The sequence below is a fragment of the Rattus norvegicus genome, chromosome 5 (genome assembly GCF_021556685.1).
Source record: "Rattus norvegicus strain SHRSP/BbbUtx chromosome 5, alternate assembly SHRSP_T2T, whole genome shotgun sequence".
Taxonomy (NCBI): domain Eukaryota; kingdom Metazoa; phylum Chordata; class Mammalia; order Rodentia; family Muridae; genus Rattus; species Rattus norvegicus.
Genome location: NC_141538.1, coordinates 38,714,304 through 38,742,086, shown reverse-complemented (window position 1 = coordinate 38,742,086; position 27,783 = coordinate 38,714,304). Strand labels below are relative to the sequence as shown.

Below are 27,783 nucleotides of genomic sequence, written 5' to 3'. Positions count from 1 at the left end.
AGTATATGGGATGGGAAGTGGCCATGGGACGTAGGGCAAACAAATAAATTTACTGGAATATACCAAAAATAAGTGTATAAATGCTTTTTGAATAATTTACATGGGGAAATGCTCATTTTACAAGCAGTCACTAGAATTTCGTGAGAGTTTAGTTACATGTGACAGATAAAAGTGAAATAAACAGACTTTTAATTTCAGTATATTAACCGTGAACCAAAATAAAGTCGAAAGAAAAAATCTACATACCTTTCTACACACACACACACACACACACACACACACACACACACTCCTGACACCCAAATGAAGAAGACATGGGAGGCACCTGGAGGTATAACTAAAGAAAACTTTGCAAAAATAACTTGGGTACATCCGGGAGAGCTTTTCCTCCTTGAGCCAGTAATCACAAAAGACATATATTTTCAAAAACTTGTATTTTTAGAATCTTCAGACCTAAGAAGGCATTTTCACTAAAAACACTATGATTTTTTTTTATCTTTTTCATTGTCGGGTTATCAAATCTGATAAAAATAATCATTATTAAGCCATGAATCAGAACCAGGCACACAGCAAAGGCATCTGTGTGGCTTTCTCACACTGCCCTGAGCAGTGTTAGCAATTCAATCACGGAATTACTCAAAGTTGCTCTGTTACCATATTGAAGTCTTTCAGTTAAACATATAAGCTTGCTGAAATGAAGAAATATTTCCAGTATAAACTGGACAGAACTGGTAAATCAAGGATTCAGTCTCTTCAAGTTCGTTCTCAAAGTGGTGATCATTTTTCAGAGCTGTAAGAGAAAACAATGTTCATTTGTAAAGACTGGTGGGCAAGCTCTCAAGAGACTACTTTATAATCGTTCTTCCTGAGATAAGAATTACTCAGTGGGGAAGCATGGGCAAGAAGGGAGATGCCTTCTTGTAACAGTGCCAAAATGAGCACAGTTGCTATTGTTCCAGCAGCTAATTCAGCACTAATTCATTATGATGATGATATAATTATTATGATTCAGTATAAGGCTAAATGTGCACAAAACTTGTTACGGGCCTGGGATGAAACTAGAGAGAGGACATGGATCCATCACAGGAGAAGCACAGCCTAGCGGACGTGCGGACATGCAGAATTACATGGTGGACTATCTTCCCAGTACACCTGCACTGAGATGGTGGATGAGTTAAGTGGATGCCAGAGGACGAAAGAAGGCAGGATTATTCAATCCAGGAGGCCAATGAGAAATCTGTACGTGGGTGAGAACTATCGAGACGCAAGTCAAAGTGAGGCCTCTGCTGTTTTGTGTTGGCACACACAGACCCGACTACCGCCACAAAATAAAAGCTGCTGCTGCGGCAAAGGCCGCTCTGCCCACTGCAGCTGCTCACGCCACACACAGGGAAAATGCTGCTCGGAACCAACACTGCCTATGGGATGGCTCTGCTGTTTAAAACTCATTTCCATTTTCTTCAGGAATCCCTCCATTCAACTATTTATAATCTCAAACACAAACGAAACAGACAGGAGGATGGTGGCTTCCCAATCAGGGCAAGAAGGTAAACAAAAAAAAAAAAAAAAAAAAAAAAAAAATAGGGCGAGCTGGAGCTAAGATAAACACGAGGCTCACCGCGGCTTCAACTAGCCATGCCTCACTAAATGATGCTCTGTCCCTGTATTCTGCCTCTACTGCTCTCACCGAGTTCCCTCAACTAAGATATAAATACCTACACTCAAACGCTCTCTTCAACCCCAAGAATAAATAGTATGGAAATCTGTGTTGTTGGCACTAAAGTGCCAAAGGTTCGTAGCTTTTCCCCAGTGTCCCAATGCTACAGACAAATAATCATAAACACACTGTGAGAGAATATCATTCAATTTATATCATTGTCTTAGAAAAATATAATGCTCAGAGGCTGTTGTAATTACATCATTATTCCTGAAAACCAAAATTGAAAGTACTCAAGGAGAAAGAAGAAAGAATTCCACATCCACATTTTTTTTTCCCAAGACAGGGTTTCTCTTTGAAATAGCCCTAGCTGTCTCTTCATAGACCAGGCTGGCTTCGAACTCATATAGATCTGCCTGCCTCTACCTTCTGAGTGCTGGGATTAAAGGCATGTACCACCACACTTGACCAGAAATTGCATTCTTTAAATTACTATTCAAGATTGGCCCACTGGATCATGGATGACTGTTAAATAATTGTTCTGATTTTTCTTGAATATCTACTATCTCAATTTCAAGGATTTACCACAATTTGGTACTTTTCAGTTAAATCTAAAGACCTTTATAGAACATTTATAAAATAAAAAAGTAGACAGGATCCAAGGCAAGGGTATGCACTTTCCCTCACAAGTCATAATGGGGTGATGAATTAATTGTACACCCATATATTACCTTCAGAAATAAAAAATTTTGCTAAGTAAAATGAAGTCTTCACAGCATTCGGTGCATGGGAAATGCCTCGCAGTTTCTTCCACTCAAATGGTGCTTTCTCAGGATGCCACTGGACAGCATATATTGGATACTTATATCCTGGGTGGAGAACATACACCGGTAAGCAAAAAGAATGGTTTATGATGACACTGTCCATTGTTTCATGCCGTGCATGTGTCGCATAAAACATGGTACAACTCATCAAAACTGGAAAAATGGAAAGGTTGTAAATATTCTCTCACACGAAGAACTGCTCATAGCCAGGTTTAAAATACCCAATAGTGTCTCTCACCCACGTGTATACTCTTAACATTTGAATGTGAGCTCCACTTCCAGGAAATCAGAGTAAAGTTTGGCCTGGAAATACATTTCCAGAACAACAGTCAAGTGAGTAGTTTCTGTTGTCTGTAGATCAAAGTAGGAACACACCCAAGCCAAGTAAACATTCTTCCACTGATTTACATCTTCAGGCTCAAGTACACACTAAGTTCATGGCACACATTTCTATAACTGTATTTTGCCTCTCTTCATACCCGGTTTCCTCCCATAATGACTTATGAAGAATGAAAACATCATCTGGGTCTCAGCCTATGGAATGAATGATTTGTGATTTTAGAATAATAATTGCTAAAAAAAGTTGACACTTTAAAAAATTTATACTCTTGGTCATTATAATTTAGCTCCTTTTAGAACTCAGATAGTATACATACTGTTAGCTAGATAAATGATTTAATCTCTAGGATTAGATTGAAAAAATAATTCGGTTTAGGGAGAATTATATAAAAGAATGGTCATTCGCTTGCGGACTGTCTAGAACTTAGAAAGTTTAATATATTACTCTTCTATCTTTCTCACATGCTATAAAAGTTGCACAATGTTTTAGAAAAGTGGATATATATGTCTCTGAAAATTAACAAGTCTATTTTCATTCATATATGTCTCTCCTCATCTTAATAGAAAGCACCCCCACCCCACCCATCAATGTTTTAGAATGGAGACCGTGACTGCTCCCAGAAAGTGCTTGGAGAATACAGGGAGAGAGTACCGTCTTCTCACATCCCACTCACTAGCTTTTCTACTTGAACAGCAGGTTTGCCAGAAGCATGCACTTCATCCTAGCCGTATTGGAGTCCACAGGAAGCAGAGTCAACCACCAAGCAGCTCTAGACACAGAGCTCCTCACCTCCCTCAGCCTCCCTCTCCCTCTCATGCTGCGGCGCTGTCTTTCTTCAGCCTCAGATGGCCCACAGGCAGAAGCATGGCTGAGGATAAAAGTCCTATATAAGGATTTATCTGAATGTCAGACACATGGAGACATAAGATGCTAATGTTCAGAAACAAGTCAGGCTTACTCTTTAGAAAACTGTTCTTAAAAGACCAGGGCATTTCTTTAAAACTGAGAAATTATAACCGGAATCACTGGTTTAGAACAAGATCATCAAGAGTGAAAAACATACACAGGTAGCAGAGCATCAAGGGTCTGTAACACACTTATATGTGCTCTTAACATGTATGTATTTTGTATGTATATATGTGTATGTGCATATACATATGTGTGTATATATATGTATATATATATATTTATTTATCAGGCTCTAAAATTTTTACAAGATAGCAGTCAGAAAAACCGACAAAGAACCAAATGTGCAACTTTCAACCCAATACTGTTGCTTAATTCATTCAAAAATTCCTTATAAAAAGGAAAGTAAGACAAAACTCCAGCTCTCAAGACTCCAGCTGAGAAAGTTAAAGCTTGATCAAATTCAAGCAAAAAAGCAACATCCCCAAGGAACATGAATCGGAGGTTAAGATTCTCAGATGAGACATGTAGCTTGGGTCTTTCAACGTAGTCGAGAGCTCACATAAGGGACATGGGAGGAGAGACAGGTGACAACCACTGCTCTGTGGAGGGCAGCAAGGGGCCGCACACATCTCAAAGAACAGTCTGCGGGGATGCAGCAGAGAGCACGGGTTATAGTGATCAGGTAAAGCTAGCCTTGACCTCCAACAGTGAAGAGCTCCTGAATTTTGTTTGGGCAGCACAATCAGATTGGTTTCTCGGTGAGATTCCATGTGTAGCTGGAGGACAACTATATGGGCAGTTAGGAGGGGGCTGGGTAGAGAGACGAAAGCATATACAAGTTAGACCAGGGCTGAACGAGTTGGCGTAAGGGTTTTAGAAGTAGATAAGGAGGCAGGGAAGCCAACATGGACCACAGGTTTCTACTGCAGGGTGCTTCAGAGGTGGTGACTAGCAACTGGGTAGAGGTAACCCCACTTCGTCCTAGGTTGACCAGCATTTCTCAATTTCCTGCATAAACATCTCTTCCTACCTCACTAAATTGACCAATGTGCTGTGGTTTAGGAGTGTTCCCCGGATTCGGATGTTGGAAAGTTAATTCCTAAATCATGTTAGTGGTACACGGAGGTGTAACCTGTGGGAATTCAGATTAGAAGGTTGGAAGGGTGAGTCCATGACAGTGTAAGTGCCTCTGTAAAAAGGAAAACTGACCAAGCATTCCTTTCTGCTTTGTCATTTGACACTCAGTGATGCTATATATAGCCAGAAGCTACTCCCCAGAGGCTAACACTATGTTCAATGAACCCATCAACCTCCAGAACACTTAGAGAGATTAATCTTTATTTTTGGGTGATTCAGTCTCTGAGAGTCAGTTACAGCAAGATAAAAGGAACTAGGTCACAGTCTCCAAACACCAATCACTATTCTCACCTTATTCTGGTTTACTGCTCTCTAGGTCTCTGTCCTCTCAGGTTGTTCTCTCCAGTTTCATCAAGAGTCTACCTGACAAAGGAGCAGAAAGTATCTTCTGTCTCTGGGCCCCTTCCTGTTTCTAGCTCATCTTTCTCCTCCGTGAGCCTTTGCTCCTAGATGGTCCCATCTAAGTTTATAGCCATTTAGTTATGGATGTTCTGAGAGACAGAACACAAAGTCTGTAAAATGACATCTTTTGGGGATATTGGGGGAATCATTTATTTGAATAAATGTAAAAACAAAATGGTGCCTTACTATCCATCACAAACACTGAAACATTAAGTGTGGCTGATATGGGCAAATCCCCTCTTCTGTGCAGTAACTACTGTAATAAATCATTGATCTCCTTAATGTTTCCCTCAAGTTACCATCGAGAGATTGAAAGATCATAGAAATGAAAACTTCCTGTAACTACATGGGAGGAAGCACACTGACACACGCCTGTGATCAAGGCCAGGCAAGCTGAAACCGGAAGACTGCTACAGGCTGGAGGCCATCCGTGGATAATGAGTTTCTAGGCTTGCACCACAGAGGGAAACTGTCTCAAAACACAAACAAAATGGGGGATATATTTCGTTATGCTTTTTTGTTGTTGTCTTTTTAACTCAAAATTGTTTTTCAAGTTCATTTAGAATGAGGAACACAGGTACATGCAGTGATTTGAATAACTACATAGTACTCAGTTACGTGAGTCATCCCTTGTATTGTGAGGCATATGGCCTGCTTTTAACAGCCTTGCTTTTTGCTAATGGGAGCAATTACATGTACATGTCTAGGTTCATGAAAAGCTTTCATGGAAGTGGTTTTATTAGTACTGCTTTTGTTTTATTTTGGTTTTGGATTTTGAGACAGTCTTACTATGTATCCCTGATCTAACCAATCTTAGCCTCTTAAGTATGAAAATTAGGATGTGTGCCACCACATGCAGCTTTGCTATGGCATTTTTAAATACTGGACTGCTAGTTAACAGGACTGGACACCATTCAGCTGTACTAAGAAAAGGCAAGGTGCTACAAAGCAACTACAATGTGCCCACTGCAACTTGTCGCCCTCGGTCTTAGCTTTGTCAGTCCTGATGTAAAGTGGATTCCTTCTTGTGCTTCCATTGCTTTACCCCAGTTAGTGATCACACTGACAACTTCGCTCATTCCGCCATGTGTATTCATTCTCCATCTAGTCAGAGCGCCTAGCCATTTATAAATGGCTATAATTTAAATCTTTATTACTTCTTCTGAGGTAAACATGGACTGTTTGGAAGCAATATGCATTATGAATATATTTCTTCTCTCCCCCCTCCTTAATGTAACTTACTAATTCAGCTGAATTCCTCCGTCTTTGCAGGTATGAATTATATTTTTTTATGTCTTGAAAACTTCCCTTACCCAAGATCACAGACTTTCTCCTTTATTTCTCTAAGGCCTTTTTTTTTGGGGGGGGGTGGGGGGGTGGGCGCAAAAGCCTTTAATCCCAGCATCCAGGAAACAGAGGCACGTGGATCTCTGTTGTAGTAGTGAATATTAAAAATATGATTCAGGGCATCAGGCACCGTGTCACCTGCTACTCTCTGTCTCCATGGCTAGCCCCATGTAGTGGCTCTCTTGCTGCAGACTCTGTTCATATTCCCAGCAACCCGGTAAAATCAAAACTCTTTTCCTTTTTTTAGATTCAATTGGTAAGAATAATTGCCCACTTAAACATACAAAGCCCGGTACCATCCATCCCTTAGGAACATTGATAACAACCTGTAAATACACAGAGCAGAATCTTAACATCACCTGCCATGGCTTCTCACCCTCTCCTCCTCCAGTCTCTTCCTCTTCCTTCCAACTTTTCTCCTGCCCATCCTTCCTTCTCATCCAATGACAGGCCTCCTTCTATCTTGTACCTGCCTCACTTGTGACATCATCCCACATTTCACCCTTTTTTTCTAATTAAAAAAAACTTTTCTCTCAAATATAAGCTGAGCACAACTATTATTATTATTTTGTAATTAAGAGCATAAAATATATCTAGCACCCAGTCCAACACTATATCAGTTAAACAGAACATTTAGTTATCCATTCTAGCTTAAGAAAGGCTTAAAATCTATATTATATCTTGGCTAGCTTTTATACTATCTGATAACTAGCTAATAAAATATGTATATTCAGAGTTAAACAGCCTGATAGGCTATGAGACTATAATCAGTCTTCAACCCCATCAGAAATCTGAGAATGACCAATTATCTATACACATAGGAAGCCTAACACAGCTTCTAGAACTGAGAGGTTGTAGAGACAAATCTCCACTAGCACTGTTAGCAAGATGTGACTGCAAGTCTTCAGCCTTCTGGCCCCAAATCAACTGACAGACTCTTGAAATGCAGATTTTGAAGGGCTGATCACCCTGTCTTGGCAGAGTTTATCAGTCAACTATTCTGCATAATTTGTTCTTTTCTGGAAAGTATTAGTCTGCAGATGAAACAGGCAGTTTTGTACAGTGGCTGCCTAGCCACAAAGTATTGTCTCACCTGGAGGTAAAGATGTTCAAATTCTTTGTTAAATCCGCCAAAGGGGAACTGTTAGGAGCAGATATGTCTCAACAAAAAATAAATAACTTTAAATCTCAAATTTTGTGGATTTCTGACATTTTTGAAAACTATCTACCTATATAAGACAATCTGTACTGTTGTCTTTATATCTTAATAATATCTTGAAAGTACTCTCAATGTGTTTGCTATTTGGCCCTTAACTCACATGTGTAATCAACTCAGAAGTTTGTAATGACATCAATGGAAGGACTGGCTCTAAACTTTTTACTTTTAAACTTTTAACAAATAAATTCTATATCAAAGCAAAGATATGATTTTAGCTTAGTTAACAAATGAGATTACGACTGTATAACTCAATCTAGCTAATTCCTCCCTGTTAAATTCCAACCATTTCTAAATTCCTCATAAAAACAACTTTAGAATAACCACTTTCAGCCCCTCAAAGTCCAGGGAATTGGGGCGACGACTCCTTTATAACTTCTTCAAGTTGTACGTGGGCGTTGAGATATCCTTGGGGGTAGGGGGTAGGAAGAGTGAAGCAGGTGCTGTATCTAAGGTCTTTCTTTACCTTTCCATTTAAGTCTTTTATCCACTCATGTATCTCTTAACATTGAAAAGAAAATTCTCTGCTCCCTCTTCCTCCTTGGTCCCCAGTGCAGTCTGGCACTAGGCTGCCTTACATCCGGCTTTCAGAGTCCCATCTCTGGCTACCACATTTGACAGCCACCTAAGACGGATTTGGAATGCTTCCTTTAGATCTCCCTTCTGTGCTAGTTCATTCTCTCTGTGTGTTTTAGGATTAACCTCTCTTTTGAAACTTCATCTGAGCTTAGTATGTAAATTTAGTTCTTTTTAAGTCTCTTTTATGCTCCCACACCCCCAGAGACAGGGTTTCTTTGTATAGCCTGGCTGTCCTAGAACTCAGGAGAGTTCAAGCTGCCTGGCTCTACCTCCAGATTGCTAGAATTAGAGGTGCGTGCCACTCTACCTAGCCATAGACCTTTATTTTTCAAATATTCCTTATTACTTTATAACTTAAGGTATTTTCCTAAGTATTGTAATTCTTAATAGCTGAAGTTTGTGCAGGGCTAACTGCTGCTTCTCCAAATGCACAGCTGTGACACCTTGCTTCCTTGCATGTTATCTGAGACCTGAACCACTCATATCCCATCAAACGCCATCCAAAGAAATATCATGAAGATGAAGGAGGTAAAGAATGATGCTTACCCTTTCATAGACAAGTATCCTGATTTGCTACTGCCCTGCACATGTGTGCCACTATGTACGTGAAACCTTTGCATGCCTATACCAAACATCGGTAAGCATTCAACCTGCCCTCTGTCTACATTCTCGGCTAGGACAATGTAGGTGACACTAGACCACTCTGTCACTATGAGGGCTCAAGACTCACTCACCCCACCATCCTCACCCAATGTCCTTAGCAAGCTTAGGCAAGCAATTCTTCTCGAAGTTGCACGGTCAGCATTCCAAGTGTCTTTGGGCTCAACCTTGCCTGGCAAGTACAGCCTGTAGTCCTGTTCCATGGTGTCCTTCCCATATGCGGGCTTTCTCTCTCCAACTGGACCCACAATACTGCTGCTTTCCATACCCTCAGAATTTCAGGCTTTGATGTGCTTATTCTCTTGTCACCTAGCTAACATATTTAGAAAGACACTTTCCTCCATCAACCTCACTTTCAGAACGTCTGGAAAAAGTCAAGGTGCTTAATCGGTGGTAACTCTAAAAACAGAGTGGTTTTCTCGCCCTTCCTTGATCCTCAGCTTTCTTCTTCACTATCACTCGGGTTCCCAAAGCTACCCAGGTAAGCCTGCACTGATTTGGAATGTGAACAGAATGTGTCTTCTGCCTTCAAAACAAACCCTATTTCTGTCTTTGAGCTCCAAAGTGACAAGATGTCACTACTAAGAAGAGACATAACGTCACTAACATGACGTCACTGACGAGAAGAGAGGTCTATAAGACTAAGATGAGAAAATTAAGTTTAGTTGCTCTACAGCCGCACGTACCTTCCATGGATGAAATGAACTCAGTCTTGCCATCTGTATTGACTGTTAATATATTGAAAAACTTCTTTAACTTCTCGTTTTCTGTAAAGTTCTAAAATATAAAAAATGAAACTGAGGGTTCGACTCTGTGGTCATCCTAATTGGATTCATTTCATGAAAAGATACTGATTGAGTAGTCAGGTGATCCTACCTTCACAGACAGGCTCCACTTGTGAAAATTTGCAGTCAGATTTTCTGATGCTAATGAATTCAATAACTCCTCAGGAAGATTCCGGAACATTCTGCTCTGCTTTGAATCTAAAATAATTTAAGAACAGAAAAATGACTTCAGCGTATGAAAAAATAAATAAAAAAATCAAGCCCATTAAGTCACTTACCTTTGGCCAAACAGCAGCCATTTATTAAGATAATTGATATGAGTAAATGGGGAGCAAAGCACGTTTCCGCAGGTTTCCATGTGCATGCCTGTAGTCAGGCAAAGGCAGGTCGAACATGGAGACAAATGTGCTCCAGATCTAATTACCTCTTTTTAGATTTCTAATAGAATGACCAAACCTCATTCTACATATGTGTTTATTCCCAAATGCTAGTCCCTCCTAGTTAAGAGAATTTGCTCTTTGCAATAAATGACGATGAATGTAGACCCTTGGATTATCCAAGTGATAACACAGACATTTGGATGCTCAACCCTAAAGAGGACATTTGTACCACTGTCCCTAAGGCTCAAGGAACGTAGAGGATGAAGAAAAGAATGTAAAAGCTGGAAAATGGAAGAAAGGTCAAATGTTTTTCAAAACCCATGGTCGCACAGAGAGGCCTAGTTAAAATCCATGACCCACAAAGAACAAGTAAAAATAGACATAAATGAAGAAGGTAGAGAGGAGGAATGTTAATGGGAAGAGGGCAAGATGGAGGTAAGAGAGGTGTGAGTGGGAATTAACATACATTATATCCATGTATGACTGACCAAGAATACGTTTAATCAACTGAAGAGACACTAACTATGCCAACTAAGGAGAAAAAGAGCATTAACGAAGTTAAAGAAAATATCTATGTTGCAAACATGTGAAGGGGGCAGTGCTGCTTTGTGGATCACCTCAGAATGGATTCTGATTACTGGGAGGATTAACCATGGGATTAGAGGGTTCGAAACAGCCCAACCTCTGGGAATGGAAGAGGCCCAGGGGACTGTAGTCAGGTACACAGACTGGAATACCAACAGGGGAATGAAAATTTCTCTGCTCAATTCTTCAGTGTTCAAGGTTCTGATGCTGTCCGCCTCTCAGTCTTGCTAATGGCTTCAGTTAAGTACCTTTAATAACTGCTTTGTTGCAGAGACTGGACTTTTGAAATACTGCAACCCCAAAAACCTGACCTAAAATAAATACTTCTCATATGGTTCTCCCAGTGACTGAGAAAGCAAGACTTCTGAAGGTATGGAGTTTCCTATGAATTCTATGAATGATCACTATTCTTCCCTCCCAGAATCTTTAATGAGAGTATCAGTAGTTGGTAGTAGTTAATGAGGATGATCCAGAATTATATGGAATTTGTTTTAGATTTCGCATTAAGACCGTCTTAAGCCACTGAAATTTCCTGAGTGAAAGAAGTGTATTATGATAATGAGATGACTCATTGTTAACCCTTACATTACCTCAGAATTGGCTGATTGCCAGGAAGACTAATCATGTGATTAGAGGACTTTGAAGCAGCCCAACCTCGGGAAGTGGAAGAGGCACAGGAGACTGAATTCAGCCAAATGAGCAATGACTGAATCACGAGTTGCAAGGAAATACCAATAATTCTGAAACTCTAGGAACCCAAGCTCATAGAAGCTCCAAGATAGTAAACAAATACAAGGGGTTTGTTTGTTTGCTTGCTTCCTTGCTTGCTTTTGAGCTCACTGAACTGTTCTAGTGAATTATAAAACATGACAGCCATGTCACACGTATCTGCAGCGGCTAGCAGTAAAGTTGGAGGGACCTGGTGACCTGCCTTCAGCTGTACACAAATACAGTGGCCTCATTGGGCATCACGCCCTTTAATTTGTGAGGTCTTACTAGTTCCAAGTGTTCAGTGCCAAAAATAAAGCTGTAATATTAAATACTCAAGACAGAAACAACATGTGTAGGCAAAGAGAAAACACTGGCATGGTAGCAATAACACTTGCTATTTATAAGCTCTGTATTGGGCTGGAGAGGTGGCTCCGTGGTTAAGAGCACCGACTGCTCTTCCAGAGGTCCTGAGTTCAAATCCCAGCAACCACATGGTGGCTCACAACCATCTGTAATGGAATCCGATGCCCTCTTCTGGTGTGTCTGAAGACAGCTACAGTGTACTCATATACAAAATAAAAAAAAAAATCACTATAAGTTCTGTATTTAAAGTACTACGCATACAGACTGGAAACCATCTTGATTAAGTCTCAGAAAGTATTTCCAAAGGTAGAAACTTTTATAATGAAAAGCTAAGAGAGACAGAAGACTTCTCCAAGGCTAAAGTGAGAAGAAAGCTAGAACTCAAAACCAGAACTGAATAGATCAAACGCAAATACTATCATTCTCACAAATGATTAACAAAGTGCTCGCTCATAGTTTTGGTCTTCGAGTCACTCAAAGATTAATGGCTATTCCTGTCTTGATATGCAGCATTTACTAATGCTGTTGAAAAATATTTTTGGAAGAGTTGGTGCTTATTCTTACCTCTCGTGAAGTTCAAAGGCAATTTCACTGAGCTGGTGTTTGTGAGTGTCAGTAAGTTGTCATTACTAACCAGGACGGAAAGCTCCTCCAATCCCAGGCATGTTCCCCACACAGGAAAATAGTCTCCATTATCAAAACTCTTTGGGAGAATGAAAGAGAAAATTATGTTGATTCAAACTTTAAACACACACACAAACACACACACACACACACACACACACACAAAATGTTTGTCATTACTGCTACACAGTTTTCTTCAGAATTTTCTGGGATTCATTAGTAGGCTTAATCTGTATTCAGAAAATCTCCCAGACCGAATGGCACAAGGAGAGTTGTGGGCACACTGTGTCTTGACTCACAGACCCATGAGTTATTTAGTTTAACTATTAAAAGTTATTAAGCAAGTATCTTTAAAAAGTAGTTATCGAGGAAAAAACTTAAGGGAGACAGCAAGATCTGAGTGCCAGCAAACAGTAAACGAAAATTGCTGGCAAGATGTCACTGATGGCAAGATGGACTGAGGTGAAGCGCTGCATAGGAGCTAGGCACTGTGCATGTCTAAGGGAGGTGAGCTGAAGTGTTCTGAAGAAGCCACATCTGACCGGAAGAGTCTGACTAAGTAGAACTTTGTGCCCATTAAGTGACATCATGCTATATTAGAGAGAGACTGAATTATCTCGAGCTATCGTCAGTCTGTTTTAATAGTTGTTTATTACCAACCTCTGTGGTAATAAAGGTCATCTGTCTGACCTGACATATTTATCAGTAAGAGATACAAGTTTTCATATGCATCGCTGAGTGTAGCAGACTCCTGGCTTCCCTCAACCCTAAAACACTAGCACCTGAAATTCACATAAGAGGTCTGTCCACTCTACTGTAGTGTGTCACGTGATGGTCTCGTCCACTCGGTAAAGTATTTTTGAGACTTCCTTTTGTTCTGTGCCTCATGTCGTCCACTTTGGCTCAGACTAAAATCCTGTATTTGGCTCAGACTAAAAGCTCACTAGCAATCACTGTGTCTGGTGTCAGTGAGCGGAGGAGGAGGCTGGATGGAGAGCTGAAAAGAGACTTAGCCTCATAGGAACGATGCTCCGGGCATAACAGGCCAGAGGTAGGCACTGGCTTTGCTAAGCTCTCAGGGTGTGCTCCACATCACGAATCCCCAAAGTACATGAAACACAAGACAACAGGTGGGTGGACACTTGACTCTGGGAGAGCAGGTGTCTGGCTAGTAATAAGGCCGGAGTAAAGCAATGCTGAACACTTGACAAAAAGGGAAATGGCTTTATGGAGAAAGACGAGCCTATCTGCAGTGAGCAACAGGAGATATTTACCTCTAGAGCCTTGGTGAAAAATATTTTGGCCACACGGGAATAACCTGAATGTGTTAGGTTAGCACCCCCTCCAGGCAAGAGGACTCTGAAACAAAATCAGATGAGATGCACTTTCCCCCACTCACAAGTAAATAAACATTCTTCACTTAAGTTGGATATATATATATATATATATATATACATACATACATACATACATATATACATATTCATGTATACATATATAATATTCTTAATTCTAGGCATTCAGAAACTACTGTGTTAAGAACTCTGCACACATTCTCTTAAAACTTCTTCAATAAAAGTTTGTCACAAGCTCACTGAAGGAAATATAACACAAACAAATCAAAGGCAAAAGAGGGGAGGGGAAGAAGGACTAAAGAGTATGAAGAGACAAAACTCCTGGTGTAGCTGGCTTTGAATTAAGGTGATCAGTAAGGTGAACTCATTGTAAATATACACTTATTTTAACTCCAATATAGCATATGAAACTAAAAAGCACATAACAATCATAATTATTTCTATTAGAATTAAATATCTACAAGATATCTCCACAGTCCTGATATTTCTTCAGTAATAAACACAGTATTCAGAATTCTAAAAATCAACAGGATTGTCATTCTAGAAAAGTCTTGAAAGAGTCACAATTATTATGTTCTCTTTCATTCTACCCAAAAAAAATGAAACTGAGGGGTAATTTTTGGGGTAATTTTTTTTACCATGTTTTTATATTAGATTTTTTTATATTAGATTTTTGGAGTAATGTTAAATATTTAAGCTCTTTAACACATCTTGAAATAAGTAAGGATATTCAAAAGTAACCTGGCTTCTCTGGCCAACAAATGTTGGACTTTTAAACATAATAAACTTCCAAAAATATTTAAATGAGTTTGCCATATTATCCCGAGAACAGTTTATTCTTCAATTTTAATTTGCATGTCTCTGTGTGTGTGTGTGTGTGTGTGTGTGTGTGTGTGTGTGTGTGTGTGTGTGTGGAGAGAGAGAGAGAGAGAGAAAGAGAGAGAGAGAGAGAGAGAGGGAACTCAATTCACCATGCTCATGTGACAAGATGCGCTCATGCACATCTTAAGCTATCCTACCAGCCAGAGACTGTTTTTCATTTAAGGAATACACCATGATTCTTCTATGAATGGAAAAGGTTTAAACATCTGTCTGCTAAAACAGTTACCACACGCCACAGCAGAAAACCATGCATGACTGAAGGAGACCAATTAACAGGTCTCTCCCCAGTTAACTCAGTATTTTAAAAGCCTCTGACCGAGTCTGGTTTATGGAGTCCTACAGTTCTTTTCCACAGTAAAGTGGACTAATACTCCCAGAAGACAAGGCTCCCTTAGGTCATACATCATCCAGTAGTATTCTCCCATAAAACAGTGGGTCAGCTTCACTGGACCTCAGTGAAGGTATTATTGTACTTTCTTTTTTCCTGTTTCCTTCAGAAACAATAAATTCCACCCCCACCCCGGATTTTTGCCAGTTCAAAGTCCAGCCTTCAGAGTCTGGGCTGTGGAGAGAGTGCTAGTGTCTGAGAGGAGGTCAGTGTGGGGACGTACATAGGTGGAAGAAGATTCATAATCTGGTCACTGTAAGAGTCATTGCTGGTTTGTCTCTATGACGACACACTGGGCATCTAGACAAGCTGCCCCCACCTATTCACACACAGGTCAGTGATACTACTTCAGATTCCCCAACAGCAGTAGTACCATTGGGAGAGGCTCAGAGGGATGAAGTATTTCAAAACACAGATTTGAAGTGTTCTTTGATTATTTACCTTCACCTTTACCAAATATTTTGAACCTGCTAGGTGTGGTTGACCAAATTTCACAAGAAATAGTTACTGATCCAAACAGAACCAACAGCAAGTCATTTTTTGAACATCACTGCTTTCTACCCCACTTCCAATGAAAAGTAGTGACGACCAACATCTGTTGTGCTGATAATAGAAACACCGGCAAGCAGCAGCTTTGTTAACACTGTTAACACAAGAGCCATGTTTCAAAACAGCATCTGCAAACACCTTCGGTTTGCAATCCCTGCATAAAGGTCTATTAAACACCCATACTTATTCCACTGAACTAATTCTCATCTCCACCTCCACCTTCAGGGCAACCTCAACAGTTTGGGACTTTTTGAAAAATGCCTATGTTTATGTCCAAGTCTAGTCATGAATCTATACAAATATTTATACGGTAAAATTTCAAGTTCCCAGTCAAAGAGTATGCGTCCTTCTAATTTCAATAATCACTGATTCACACTAACATCCAAGGTGAGAAGGCTTGTTTCTTCTCCCCTCTGTACAGAGTATTAGCAAGTTTTCTCACTTCTGCCAACTTGGTTCCTGATTTCTAGAGTTAATTTTAAGTTAAGAGCAATAAAGGGCACTTTCATGTGATTTCCAATCTTGTTTTGTGCTCTAACTACTCACATATTTTATGGGAAAGCAGAGAAGAAGTTGTTTTCTAAGTTTGATTCAAATTATCTCTGAAAGATAAACAATCTGTAACTTCAGACCTAGGGCTTAGAAATTTCAAAATATTTAAACAAATATTAAATATTTAATTTCAAATTTATTAAACAGAGATTAGGTTAAAAATAGCAAGGCTATCACATAGCAATTACATACTTCCTCTATTGCTTCCCGTTGCGTACTAGGACTTAATTTAGAAAGAGCCTTACACACACCATGCTTGACCACTGAGCTACACTCTCAGCTCTACTTTTCCTTTTCTTTCTTGGCTGGTGAACTTCTGCTGTCTTCCCTCCACCTCATAAGGACCTGGAACTACAGGCTTGAACCCCCAGATCTTGCCCTGTCTCCCACTCTTTATGGGAGTTTTACATCTCCCTTCAAAACATTTCAACAGGGGTTGGGGATTTAGCTCAGTGGTAGAGCGCTTGCCTAGGAAGCGCGAGGCCCTGGGTTCGGTCCCCAGCTCCGAAAAAAAGAACCAAAAAAAAAAAAAAAAAAAAAACATTTCAACAAATGCACTTGGAAAATTATTATCACACAACTTTTAAGAACACTCTATAGAAACACAGAATACTTATATGCAAATTTTGCAAGACTTTGATATGTGCACACGAACACATTGTATTAAGACTTGATGCCAGATCAAACCTACTTACCCATTAATAGATCTAAAAAGTGTTTCATACTGTGCATCATTAAGGTCGAGCCTGAAAACAAGAAAACAAATTTTACAAGAAACCTGTTCTGAAGCCTAAAGAGCTAACATTTAATAGAAGCCGCCACATTAGTTTTTAAACATTAAATGAAAACTAAGTTGTTTGCGGTACTGAATATTGAACCCAAAACTTTGCATACACAGGGCAAGTGCTACAAAACTTCTGCCTAAATATCAGACAATATTGCATCTCTATCTTAGAGGTATTCTTGTTAAGCTATGAAAATCACAAAATTATACCATGTGTGGCTAATCAGAAAGGTAAATGTGTTTTTCGGGAATCGAATGAAATTTAATATTTTAAATTGGATGCTAATATACCAAACGGTGGACACTAGCATTATCTGTTAGCCAAGAAACCTATAAATATTCCCCTGTTTTATATAAAGACAAAAAATGTAAAGCTCTGTGGGACTGGAGAGATAGTTCAGAGGTTCACAGTTCTTGCTGCCCATCCAGAGACGTCAGGTGTGGTTGTCCCCACATCAGCTCCGGGAGATCGTACACACTCTTGGGGCCTCTGTGGGCACTGGCACAACAGAGAAACTTTCATCTTTTTGACAGCTTTACTATCAAACCCGTCTAACCCACAGGCAGCTTGGAAAAATGGAAACACATGAATGGACACCAAATCCCAACATCTCATCCCTTCCAACCAGTGGCGAAAGTCTGACTACTGCTCCTAGAATCTAGAACAAGGCAGGCCTAAGGACAAACTACTCACAGACCATGAGGACTGGATCGAGTGCTCTAAAGCATCAAGCACCTGTACAAGACTCTTAGGTACTGCCATGTTCCTGAAGGTTTTATGTTTTTTCCCCAGAGAAAATCCAAAGGAACTAATCCATGACAACTGTCCACAACCTTTAAATCACACTGCGATGTCTGCGAAAGTGGGTGTGAAATACGGGAGCAGTTCTCCAACACTGAGCAGCTTTTTAGTTCTGTAAAACAACAGCAAGGCGCTCTCTCTCTCTCCCTCTCTCTCTCTCCCTCTCTCTCTCTCTCTCTATCCCTCTCTCTCTCCCTCCCTCTCCCTCCCTTCTTCCCACTCCTTCTTCCCTCTCCCTCTTCCCTCTTCCTCTCCCTCTCCCTCCGCCCCTCCTCTCGCTCTTGCTCTCTCTCCCTCCATAGACACCTCCATGAAACTGTACAGTCATTAGTAGAATATACTCCATTTCTGCCCCAGGAAAAAGATAAGCAGACATAGGTTGATTCAGAATGTGGCTCCTGTTGTTGCTAAGTGAGCTGTAATTCTTAGCCCTTGCCTAGTTCTGGCAGTGAGCTTCTCTGACTCTCCTCTAAGTCCCAGTAAGCTCTGAAATCCACGTAGATTGTTCAGAAATTCATATAATCTTCTTTTGGGCTCAGAGACACAGAGCAGTTGGAGAGACAGCTATAGAGTGATCAGCATGGCAAGTGACTTGGCCTCAGAATAGTAAGGTGAAATGGAAGTACGTGTTCTCTGCATCCCTGCCAATCTAAGCTCTTCCCCATGGACCAGGATCAGATGCACACCAAAAAGCTCTGAGCCAGTTTACTAAGTAGTACCATTTGTGACTGTATGCTTTAACCCCACCTCTCCCTATTAGTACGCAAGCCAAAAGCACCAAGTTCTGAGGAAGAAGACATGTGTTGTGTCCCAAAGAGCTAGTTACGAGTGGTCGTGAGCTGCCCTGCAGAGGTTCAGGGAGTCAAACTTTGATCCTGTGGAAGAACACCAAGTGCACATAACCACTGAGCCATGTATCTAACCCCAAATTTAACACATTTAAAACTGCAATACCTATCATTTACACTGTAACACCACAGGCGTTACTGACGAGCTTTTCCTAGATGTGAGAGCGTATTTACAGCAATCTTCTAAAAAATCTCCCTTACTCCTTGAGGGTTCCCTCATGCTAATACTAGGTGGAAACCTAGCTAAATTGGAGACTTGTTAGGATTTTTATGGTGTCTGTGAGAAGTGTGTTTTGTGGGGTAAAGGAAGCCATAATATTTTTCTTAATGCTAACAGACATATAGAATACTATCGATGACATCACAGACACACAGAGAGTTTCATAAACAATTTAGTGGGAGACAGCAGGCTCTAGGTTTGTGGCCGAAATCAGATGCAAAAACATTCCTTTCAACGACAGAATCATAGGAAAGAAGAAGGCATTCATTTTAGAGACAAAAGACCGATCTGTATGTCGCCGGTGAGAACCACTCAAGCATACCTTATGGGCACGACTCTTGCACCCGCAGACTCTATAAACTTCACATAGGACGCAGCAATGTAGAATCTTCCCAACTTCGTCATGTTCCCATAACATTCTTGCATTATTATTCCTACATTTAAAAAAAAAAAGCTTTAGTTTCAAGCAAATTTTTTCTTACTCAAAACTGAATCATGGCACAGTACAAATGTCACTAGTTTCTCGATGTACATACCTACAGCTCCTGCAAGCCTGCCCACGGTTGTTGGGAAAGTAGTGGGGAAAGATGATCTGAGTTTCTTACCACACCATTGTTGCGCTTAATCAGGGGCTTCTACCCTGCCTTTGATTATTCAGTTCCAGGATAAAAGACACATTCGACCTTTAATTTATAATAAGCCTTTATCAGCACAAATGCTGGGAAAATATGTTCCCTCTATGCTAATGGAATCCACTTTGCTGTTGATAACCCTGAATTATTACTTACTATGTTTCATTTGGGCTGCTCTTAACTCCATGGCTCCAGTGGCCATGATTTTATGATTCTCACCACATGGAGCCTTCTCCTCTCTCCGCCTTTCTCTCCTCTTTCCCCTGAGTTTCACCTCCAATCCCAAGCTTAGGAACCCCAAGCCTCATCTATCCCAATTCTGCCCAGCTATGGGCTATAGGCATCTTTATAAGGAATAACTGGGAGCACAAGGTCACTTAGTGCCACTTAGGTCTACACGCAGACTCTCTGTCTCTGGAGGCCAATATTTAGCACTACAATGCAATCAGTATCAGACCCAACTACTATATACAATGAATATCTAAAAAGCTCCCAATGTAAATTTATAATAGCTCCAACATTTTTCATTCAACCTTAAGACTATTCATACACAATTCACTAAATGTATAGGAGGCAAACCCCTTTCCCCACAAAGCCACAGTTGTATCCTTGTCAGCAGAGCCACAGTATAAACAACTTTGATACCTATCTTTCTAATAACCTCATAATCGAAGCAACCGGCGTTCTCCAAACCCATCCCAGAATATTAAAGGTCTCTTTCCTTCCTAAAGGAAGCCTTCTACTCCAATGTTTCCACAGAAACATCATTCCCTCATCCATTCAATATTGTCTGCAATAGGGCTCTACCTTCTAAGCTTTAATGCTAGGGGGTGGGAGAGGAAAGAGGTAGAGACAAAGAATGGAGATTTATTTTTAGGGACAATTATGATGGCTGGTGCTTGTGTTAAGAAGTCAGTGAAATAAGTGTTCCATTTACAATGTGTCTTAAACGGGGTGGGGACTCTCCCTGGGAAGGTAGAACAGGCCTTCAGAGAGGTGGAACAAGTTTTCCCTGGGAAGGTATGACATGACACTTAATCAAAGGCATCAGTGAGCTGAGGCAGTGAACCACACGCCCGTATCCCAAAGCAGAGTCATCCAGAGCAAAGGGAACAGTACCATGCAAAGGTCATGAGCCAGCCTGTCACTCTGCAAGAAGTCTACCAGACTGGCGACACGTAAGAGAAAACAAGAAGGCAACAGTTAATGAAACAAAGAGTTAGAGACACGAAGGGGCCAGCATGTTCCTTACATACCTCAGTGGTTCTACATTGGCTCCGTGACTTCATGTGCTGCCCACTCATCTCTGATCTCCTCTTACCAATGAAACCCAGATCGAGCACACGACTGACATGAGACACTCATCGAAGCACGTCAGCATATGCAAAGCCTTAGGTCCATCCCAAAGTAAACCAACAAGGAAACTCTCATGTCTGCTCACTGACTACCTGTTCCCCTGTGAGTTAGGAAGTCACTTTAACTGTGTCAGTGGGACACAACTCCTGTCATCCATATTAATCACATCTGTATTCTGGGCTTCTTACAATAGCTGTCATGAATCTCTACTGAATATCAAATGTCAAAATGTATCTAGTAAGAATGTTTCTCTTTCCTCTATCGGATAAGATGGGCTTCACAATTGGAAAATGAAGTTCGGTCAAGAATAGAAGAACGCTATCATAGGAAAGAGTGGTGCAAGATAGGAGAGGAGGTGCCCCAAGGAAGGCATGTAGAATCATGTAAACATAAGTGCCTGGAACACTAAATTCATTCCACAACCACACCACAGCCCGTTCATTTTTTTTTTCTCGCTCCTAGGCAAAGAGCTCAGCCTGTATGCCCTGGTCTCAACATGTGCTCTCAAACGGTGGTTTTTACACTTTCGGGTACTTCACGACTTCCGTGTCTTCCTTGTCTTTGAACGCTTTGTGCTTCCTACAGTAACAGCATATCCATATTATGTGCTCAATCGACTATATTATCTTAATCGACTGGGGATGTGGCTTCACCATGGCTTAGCAGTAGGTAAAGGCACTTGTCGCTGAGTCTGAGGACCTGAGTTATATCCCCAGGACCCCTGTAGAGAAAGATAACTGACTCCTGAAGTTGCCTTTTGACCTCTGTAGGTGTAAGTAAGAAGCATGCACATAAATGTGCAAATGTACACACACACACACACACACACACAATAAGTATAAAAGAAAAACATAACTAAAAGCATACTTTTTTCTTTCATCATATGCAACTTAGAGTTGCCTAAATTCTAAAAAAACAAAATTTTCTGTTATCTTTTCATTTTTTTTTCTATTTCCTAGATCCACAAATGCAATTCACTACATATGTTACATGACTCAACTTGAAGACTCTAACCGTCAATGGAAACACCTTTTTGGAAGAAGGGTTCCAAATATTCGTAAGCCATCCATTTGAAAGCCAGACCACTCCTGAATACGTAAAACAAGTTTCTAGGTTCTGTTTACTGTTCAACATCAAGGAAGAAAAAGTAAGATAAATGTCAAATTCTAACATAGGTCTATCCATAAATTTCTTTTGTCAAATTTTAACTATAGGCTGATTTCTCTTTGGTAGCTTTCAAATGTCTGACATGAATATGCCAAACAGAAACAATTTCACGCTTTGGTTGAGATAAAATGGATATTCAAGTCCTTAGAGTCAGTGTTGTCACTTGGTGCTAAAAATGGCAAAGTCCACGACACACTTTAGTTTCTTACCTCGTGTGTGTGTGTGTGTGTGTGTGTGTGTGTGTGTGTGTGTGTGTGTTGTATCTGCAAGTAAGTCCTCCGGCAATGAAATGTAAATTTAATCCGTGTGCAGAATTTCTGGGATTGGAAAGGCAGGGAAAATGTTCGGAACACAAGTCAGGAAAAGAACCCATCGCTGAAGTCTGACTGAATCCTCTCACCAGCTAACACACTCAAGAGTAAATTAACCATTTTTTCCAGGTCTTTCTTCCTTCTCTTCTGTTTTCTAGGAGTTTCGTTGGAAACATGATTTACAGTAAAAGACACACACAAACCCCTCGCCCAAAGCTAGTAGCTCCTGGCTTTTATCTTATCCAAGGCACCTCTGCAGCCTCCCTATAATAGTAATTATTATTATGGAATAAGAGAACAGGAATAGAGAGTGAGATCCTCTAATAACTTCTTGAACTATGAAATTGATCATTAGGTCAGCCGAGGTGGAGTCTTCTCTGAGAAGCCCACAGCATGCTTTCTCCTCTGCTTCATAACTTGAGCTCTTCTCTTCCTACTTTTGATAAACCCCAACTCGGTTTCACACTCACTGTCCTTAAAATTCTTTTCCGAATGGAAACCTCACATCGTGGGATTGCCACAACTGTGGTTCCTAAAAATTACAAGACTGCCTCTGGCTGCTTTGGGTGCCTGCCAGGTTGTAGCAAGGAGCTGAGCCTTCATCAGATCCCGATCTCGCAAATGCAGAGATCTTAGAAGGAAATCAGCACAAGGTCCCTTTGAAGAGAAGCGCTCCACGAGCATCGTGGGTCTGCACGCTTGCAAAACAGAGCGCCTCTCGGACTACGGTCCTCAACACCTGACCCAAGTCTCCTTACCGATGATGGGACGCTTGGAGCCGCGCTCATAGGATCCGGACAGCCCGGGGCTTGCAAGCCCGCACAGCAGCAAAACCCATGCGCACAGCAGGCGGCCCAGGCTTGCCATCGCGTTCACGATCGCTATCCGGCCTCCGGCCGCCACTTAAAAAGGTTCTGCGGCGCGGCGCGGCGCGGCGCGCGCGCGGCTGCCCGGCGGGGGCGCGGTCCCACGGTCCGGCCGCCTGGGCTGTACTCCGAGCTCTAGGGCGCGCAAGGCCACACCGCTCAGGCCTCTGGGAAATGTAGTCCGCGCGTGCGCGTGCGGCGGTCGCAGGGCCGGGACCAGGACGGGGGCGGGGGCGGCCTCAGGGAACGTGCTTGGCACCGCCCCATCGCCCTGCGCGCGACCCGGCAACCCGCGGCTTCGCGAGTGGCACGCGCCGGAGGGCCGCTGTGGAGACAGTGGAGACGCGGCAGGTTTATACCCTCCGCCCTCCGAATGCTCCCTGTGAACTCTTATATTGCCTGATGAGGTCACCTACACCGAGTAGAGACGACCAGCTTGGGACCTGATGGCGAGCTCTGGTCCCACTTGGGCCTGTGTGGTAACCAAGCAGCAAGGCCCACAAGGTTCTAGAAGTTACTAGAGAACTATCCTGCCTAAAAGCATAGGTTTTTCTAGCTCTGATATCCTGACCCCATTCAATGTTAGGACAGGAGGTGACTTCCGAAAGACATACCACTGATATGGTATGGGGGCACGCGGATATCTGGAGGGAGTAAAAGGCACAGAGGACATCTTAAAATATTTGTGTCCCTTTCCTTTAGATCCCTGTCAACGGAAGGAACTGATTCCTGAGACCTAGTACAAAAAGGCAAGACCAGGCCACACTCAAAGGATACAAGATCCTTGATTAGCTTCGCTATTAGCACCAATTCGTGAAAACCAGTAGTATCTTGTAAAATGATGACAAAATTAATAGCTAAGCAGTTACAACCTCAGGTTGACTAATGTATTTTGGATGTTCAGTTACTTGAATTCATAGTCAGCAGCACAAGGTAAGTTTCTTCCTACCAAGGATCAACTAAACGCCAGGTTAAAATAGAAAAGCTGTTGAAGATGGAAACGTTCTTTGAATGGTGTTATTTGTATAAGAGATAGACAATTTAGAAAAAATAATGCAGAATGTGACTTGTGGAAAAAACAGTGACAAGGTTCTGTCATTTGTCAAGAAGTGCAATACATTGCGTAGTTTAGAAAGACTACTGGAGATGGGTGTGGTGAAAGATATTGAGAAAATGCCAAGCAAGAATGAGCCTGAGTTGATAAGGATCTATTGCAAACAGGCATCTCAGCGCTGGAGCACAGATTGAGGAAAGGATGGAAATTATTTATTACTCACAAAAATAAACTCCAGATGGAGAAAAGATGTAAATGGGAAAGAGGAAATAATAAACTTTGGTAGGAAAATATAAATGTATATGTGTATTCGTACCTCTGATGGTCAGATGTTTTCATAAGATTTAAAGTTTTATGAACACCATAAAATGTTTAAAAAATCAAATATTAATGAAAAATGGATGGATTCATCTGTGTTAAATTTTAATGATTCTGATAGATTGTCAATTATTTTTAACTATTTGAGAAAGCTATTAGGTAATATCTGGAGGTGGAAAGTCACATACTCTGTAATCTACCACTTCTCAAAGTGGAAATACGTGCCTTCTACACGGTCTCACTAAACTAGGTCATGGGGACTCCACCCTCATAAATAGATGGATGCTATCTCACTGGTATAGGTCAGGTCTGACAGGGGTGCAGTTTCCTTAGAAGGGGGTTGTTGTACATGAAACGAGACTAAACCCTTTTGGTTCTCTTGCTTCCTTTTGTACCATATGAACTCTCCTACTCTCCCACTCCATAGGCGACGGCAGTGGCCATGAAACTAGCACCAGAGACCAACAAACGCTAGTGCCTGTTAGAACAGAAACCTAAGAAGCCTGATCCCATAGCCTAAAGAAATCGGACCATGCACCTCTCTCCTTGGGACAGAAATCCAAGCAATTATTCTATGCTGTGGACTAACAGTAATCAGTAATCTGTGTTGTTGATGACCTGTACATGACTCTTCCATGCACTTTGTCACTTATCCCAAACTAAATCAAGTGGTATAAAACTTCTTACCATCCATCGAAATTTATTTAAAAAAAAAACAAACAAACAGGTATCTTGGTGTACACCTCTATTCTGGCACTAGAGAGGCAGGTAGGTGGATCTCTATGAATTCGAGGCTAGCAGAAGTTACACAATCAAATGCTATATGGATGCGTGTACGTGTGTGTGTATGTGTATGTAAGTATAAAAGGCATATATTTTCCTGGGTTCAGTGGATTTCTCTGAAATCTCCTCTGGCCTCCCCTGTCGTCATAGCTTAATAGCACCCCCTCCCCTAACTTTAAGCTATCACTCCCGAAGCACTTGCCCAGGAATTAAAGGGAATCCTCTCACTTTGTGGCCCTCTTATGCTCTCATTTGGTGACTTGCCTGGAACTTAGAGAGATCTATCTGCCTCCTAAGTGCCAGGATGAAAAGCATATGCCGCCATTTCTGGCTCCCTGGTTGCTGGAGGATAGGCCTGGCAGTGAGTTCAGGATTCCAAGGAGGAGATGTGGGCTCAACAACTACTGTAAAACAGGAACCCACTCACAGGCACTTGGTGGATGAAGCAAGGCTCCACCAACTTTATTCTTTCTCCTATAGCCCAGCAAAGTCTTTCTAGCAGTATAAAAGTCACAATGTGGTTACATTCTATTTTTCTTTAAGTGAGTGATTACAATAAATATAAGGAAGAAAACAGTGTACGCCCCATATCCTTACATGATTACACATTTTGCATATTGCAGGTGAAAAACCAATTATTCCCAGTGACCCACATAGATCCCTGTCTAAGTAATTTGTTACAGATTAACACAGTGTAAGCAAGCAAGGTATTTTTTTTTCACAGCCAGTTCCCTTACCGGAAGGCTGTATTTTGCAGTTACAAAGAAAGAATAATCATTCTATTATCTCAAAAATTATTCTTATTAAAAAAAGTCCTAAAAGAATCACAGATCTAAAGTTTTCTATGTAAAGACCCCAACGGTTTCTACACTACACTCAGAGTGCACACCTACTCACCAACATTTCTTTATTAAATCATATCGGGATGCTGGGGGCAAAAATTGGTACAAGAAATTACTCATCCCCTTTGATCATCAACCCATGTTAAGCAAGAGAGGCACATCATCTAATAATAACCTAATAATGACCTGGCTGCCATTGTTCTTGTTCCCTGACTTCAAGGAGTCTCTTGCTTGACTATCAGGAACGTGCCTTTCTGAACTTTAAATTGTTCTCCAGCAAAATTATTCCACTAACAAGAACATCTTAACATAATTTTCCTAACAATATATATCTCCAAATTCTTTCTAAGGGTCGTGGTTGAATCATTAATTTGCTCCAGTATCAATACTTGGAAAACATCAACCACTATTATAACTGCTAGTAACAATCCCCAGTGATCGGCTAGAAATGCCTTTAGAGTTTCCATACAACTGATAGATTATGAGAGACATGGTGACCTCAAGGTCAGTAAGCAGAGTGGTACTCTGTAACAGCATGAAGTCCTCAGTGCCCATAGTCCTCAGGGCTCTGCCTCTCCCAAGGCACACCCATCATGGTTGTGCTAACAGGTAGATTGTCCTCCATGAGTTCTAAAGCAGTTTGCTGTTCCTCTCACATGGCACCCAACAACTGGTGATTTTAAATCCCATCAAGTTGGCAATTAAGATAAACCATTACAAGACTTCATGAAATTAAGAAGCTTCTGAGAGACAAGAGAAATTGTTAATCAAATGAAGAGCTAGCCTACAGAATAAGATAAAATCTTAACTATATATATATATGTCAAAAAACTAATATCTAAAATGTACCAAAATCCGCAAATAATATAATAATATATAACAAAAATGAAACAATCTAATCAGCAACTTCAATAATATATAGTTCTCAAAAAATGAAACACAAATAGCTAATAAGTACAGGAAAAAAATTCAACCCCACTAGCTCTCTGAAAGATAGGAATTAAAACTCCATTGACATGCCATCTCACCCCAGTGTGAATGAGTCTTTAAGAAATAACAGGTGCTAGGGTTGGGGATTTAGCTCAGTGGTAGAGCGCTTGCCTAGCAAGCGCAAGGCCCTGGGTTCGGTCCCCAGCTCTGAAAAAAAGAAAAAAGAAAAAAAAAAGAAAGAAGAAATAACAGGTGCTAGTGAGATGTAGGAAAAAGGCTCCCTAGACACTGTTGATTGGACTGTAAACTAGTCCATCTGCTGCACAGATGAGTATGGAAGTGTTTTAGAAAACCATTTAGTAAAGGTAGCCATCAGCAAGCGTGACAGCCTGAGTTCAGTTCCCAGTACCCACATGATGAAAGGAGAGAATCAACTCACTCAACTAATCTTCTGACTATATGTACACTACAGCATGGGCATGATTCTTTCTCACGCAGAATAAATAAGAAGTTATTTTAAAACTATACTAAAAATAGATTTACCATACAATCCAGCTGCAGGACTCCTGCGTGCTTTTTTTTTTTTTTTTTTTTCCCAAGAGACTCCAAGTCTATGTATCCAATG

At 41.0% G+C, this 27,783-nt stretch overlaps 1 protein-coding gene across 1 annotated transcript; it reads right to left on the bottom strand.

The window, feature by feature from the left end:
• Window positions 1-415: 415 nt before the first annotated feature.
• On the bottom strand, window positions 416-23,387 carry Ggh (gamma-glutamyl hydrolase). Its single transcript, NM_012960.2, is given in 9 exon segments — window positions 416-790; window positions 2,389-2,526; window positions 9,758-9,848; window positions 9,948-10,054; window positions 12,460-12,598; window positions 13,794-13,878; window positions 16,941-16,991; window positions 19,222-19,333; window positions 23,124-23,387. Coding segments are annotated over 9 exon segments (954 nt in total). The 5' UTR covers window positions 23,233-23,387; the 3' UTR covers window positions 416-668.
• Window positions 23,388-27,783: the final 4,396 nt, after the last annotated feature.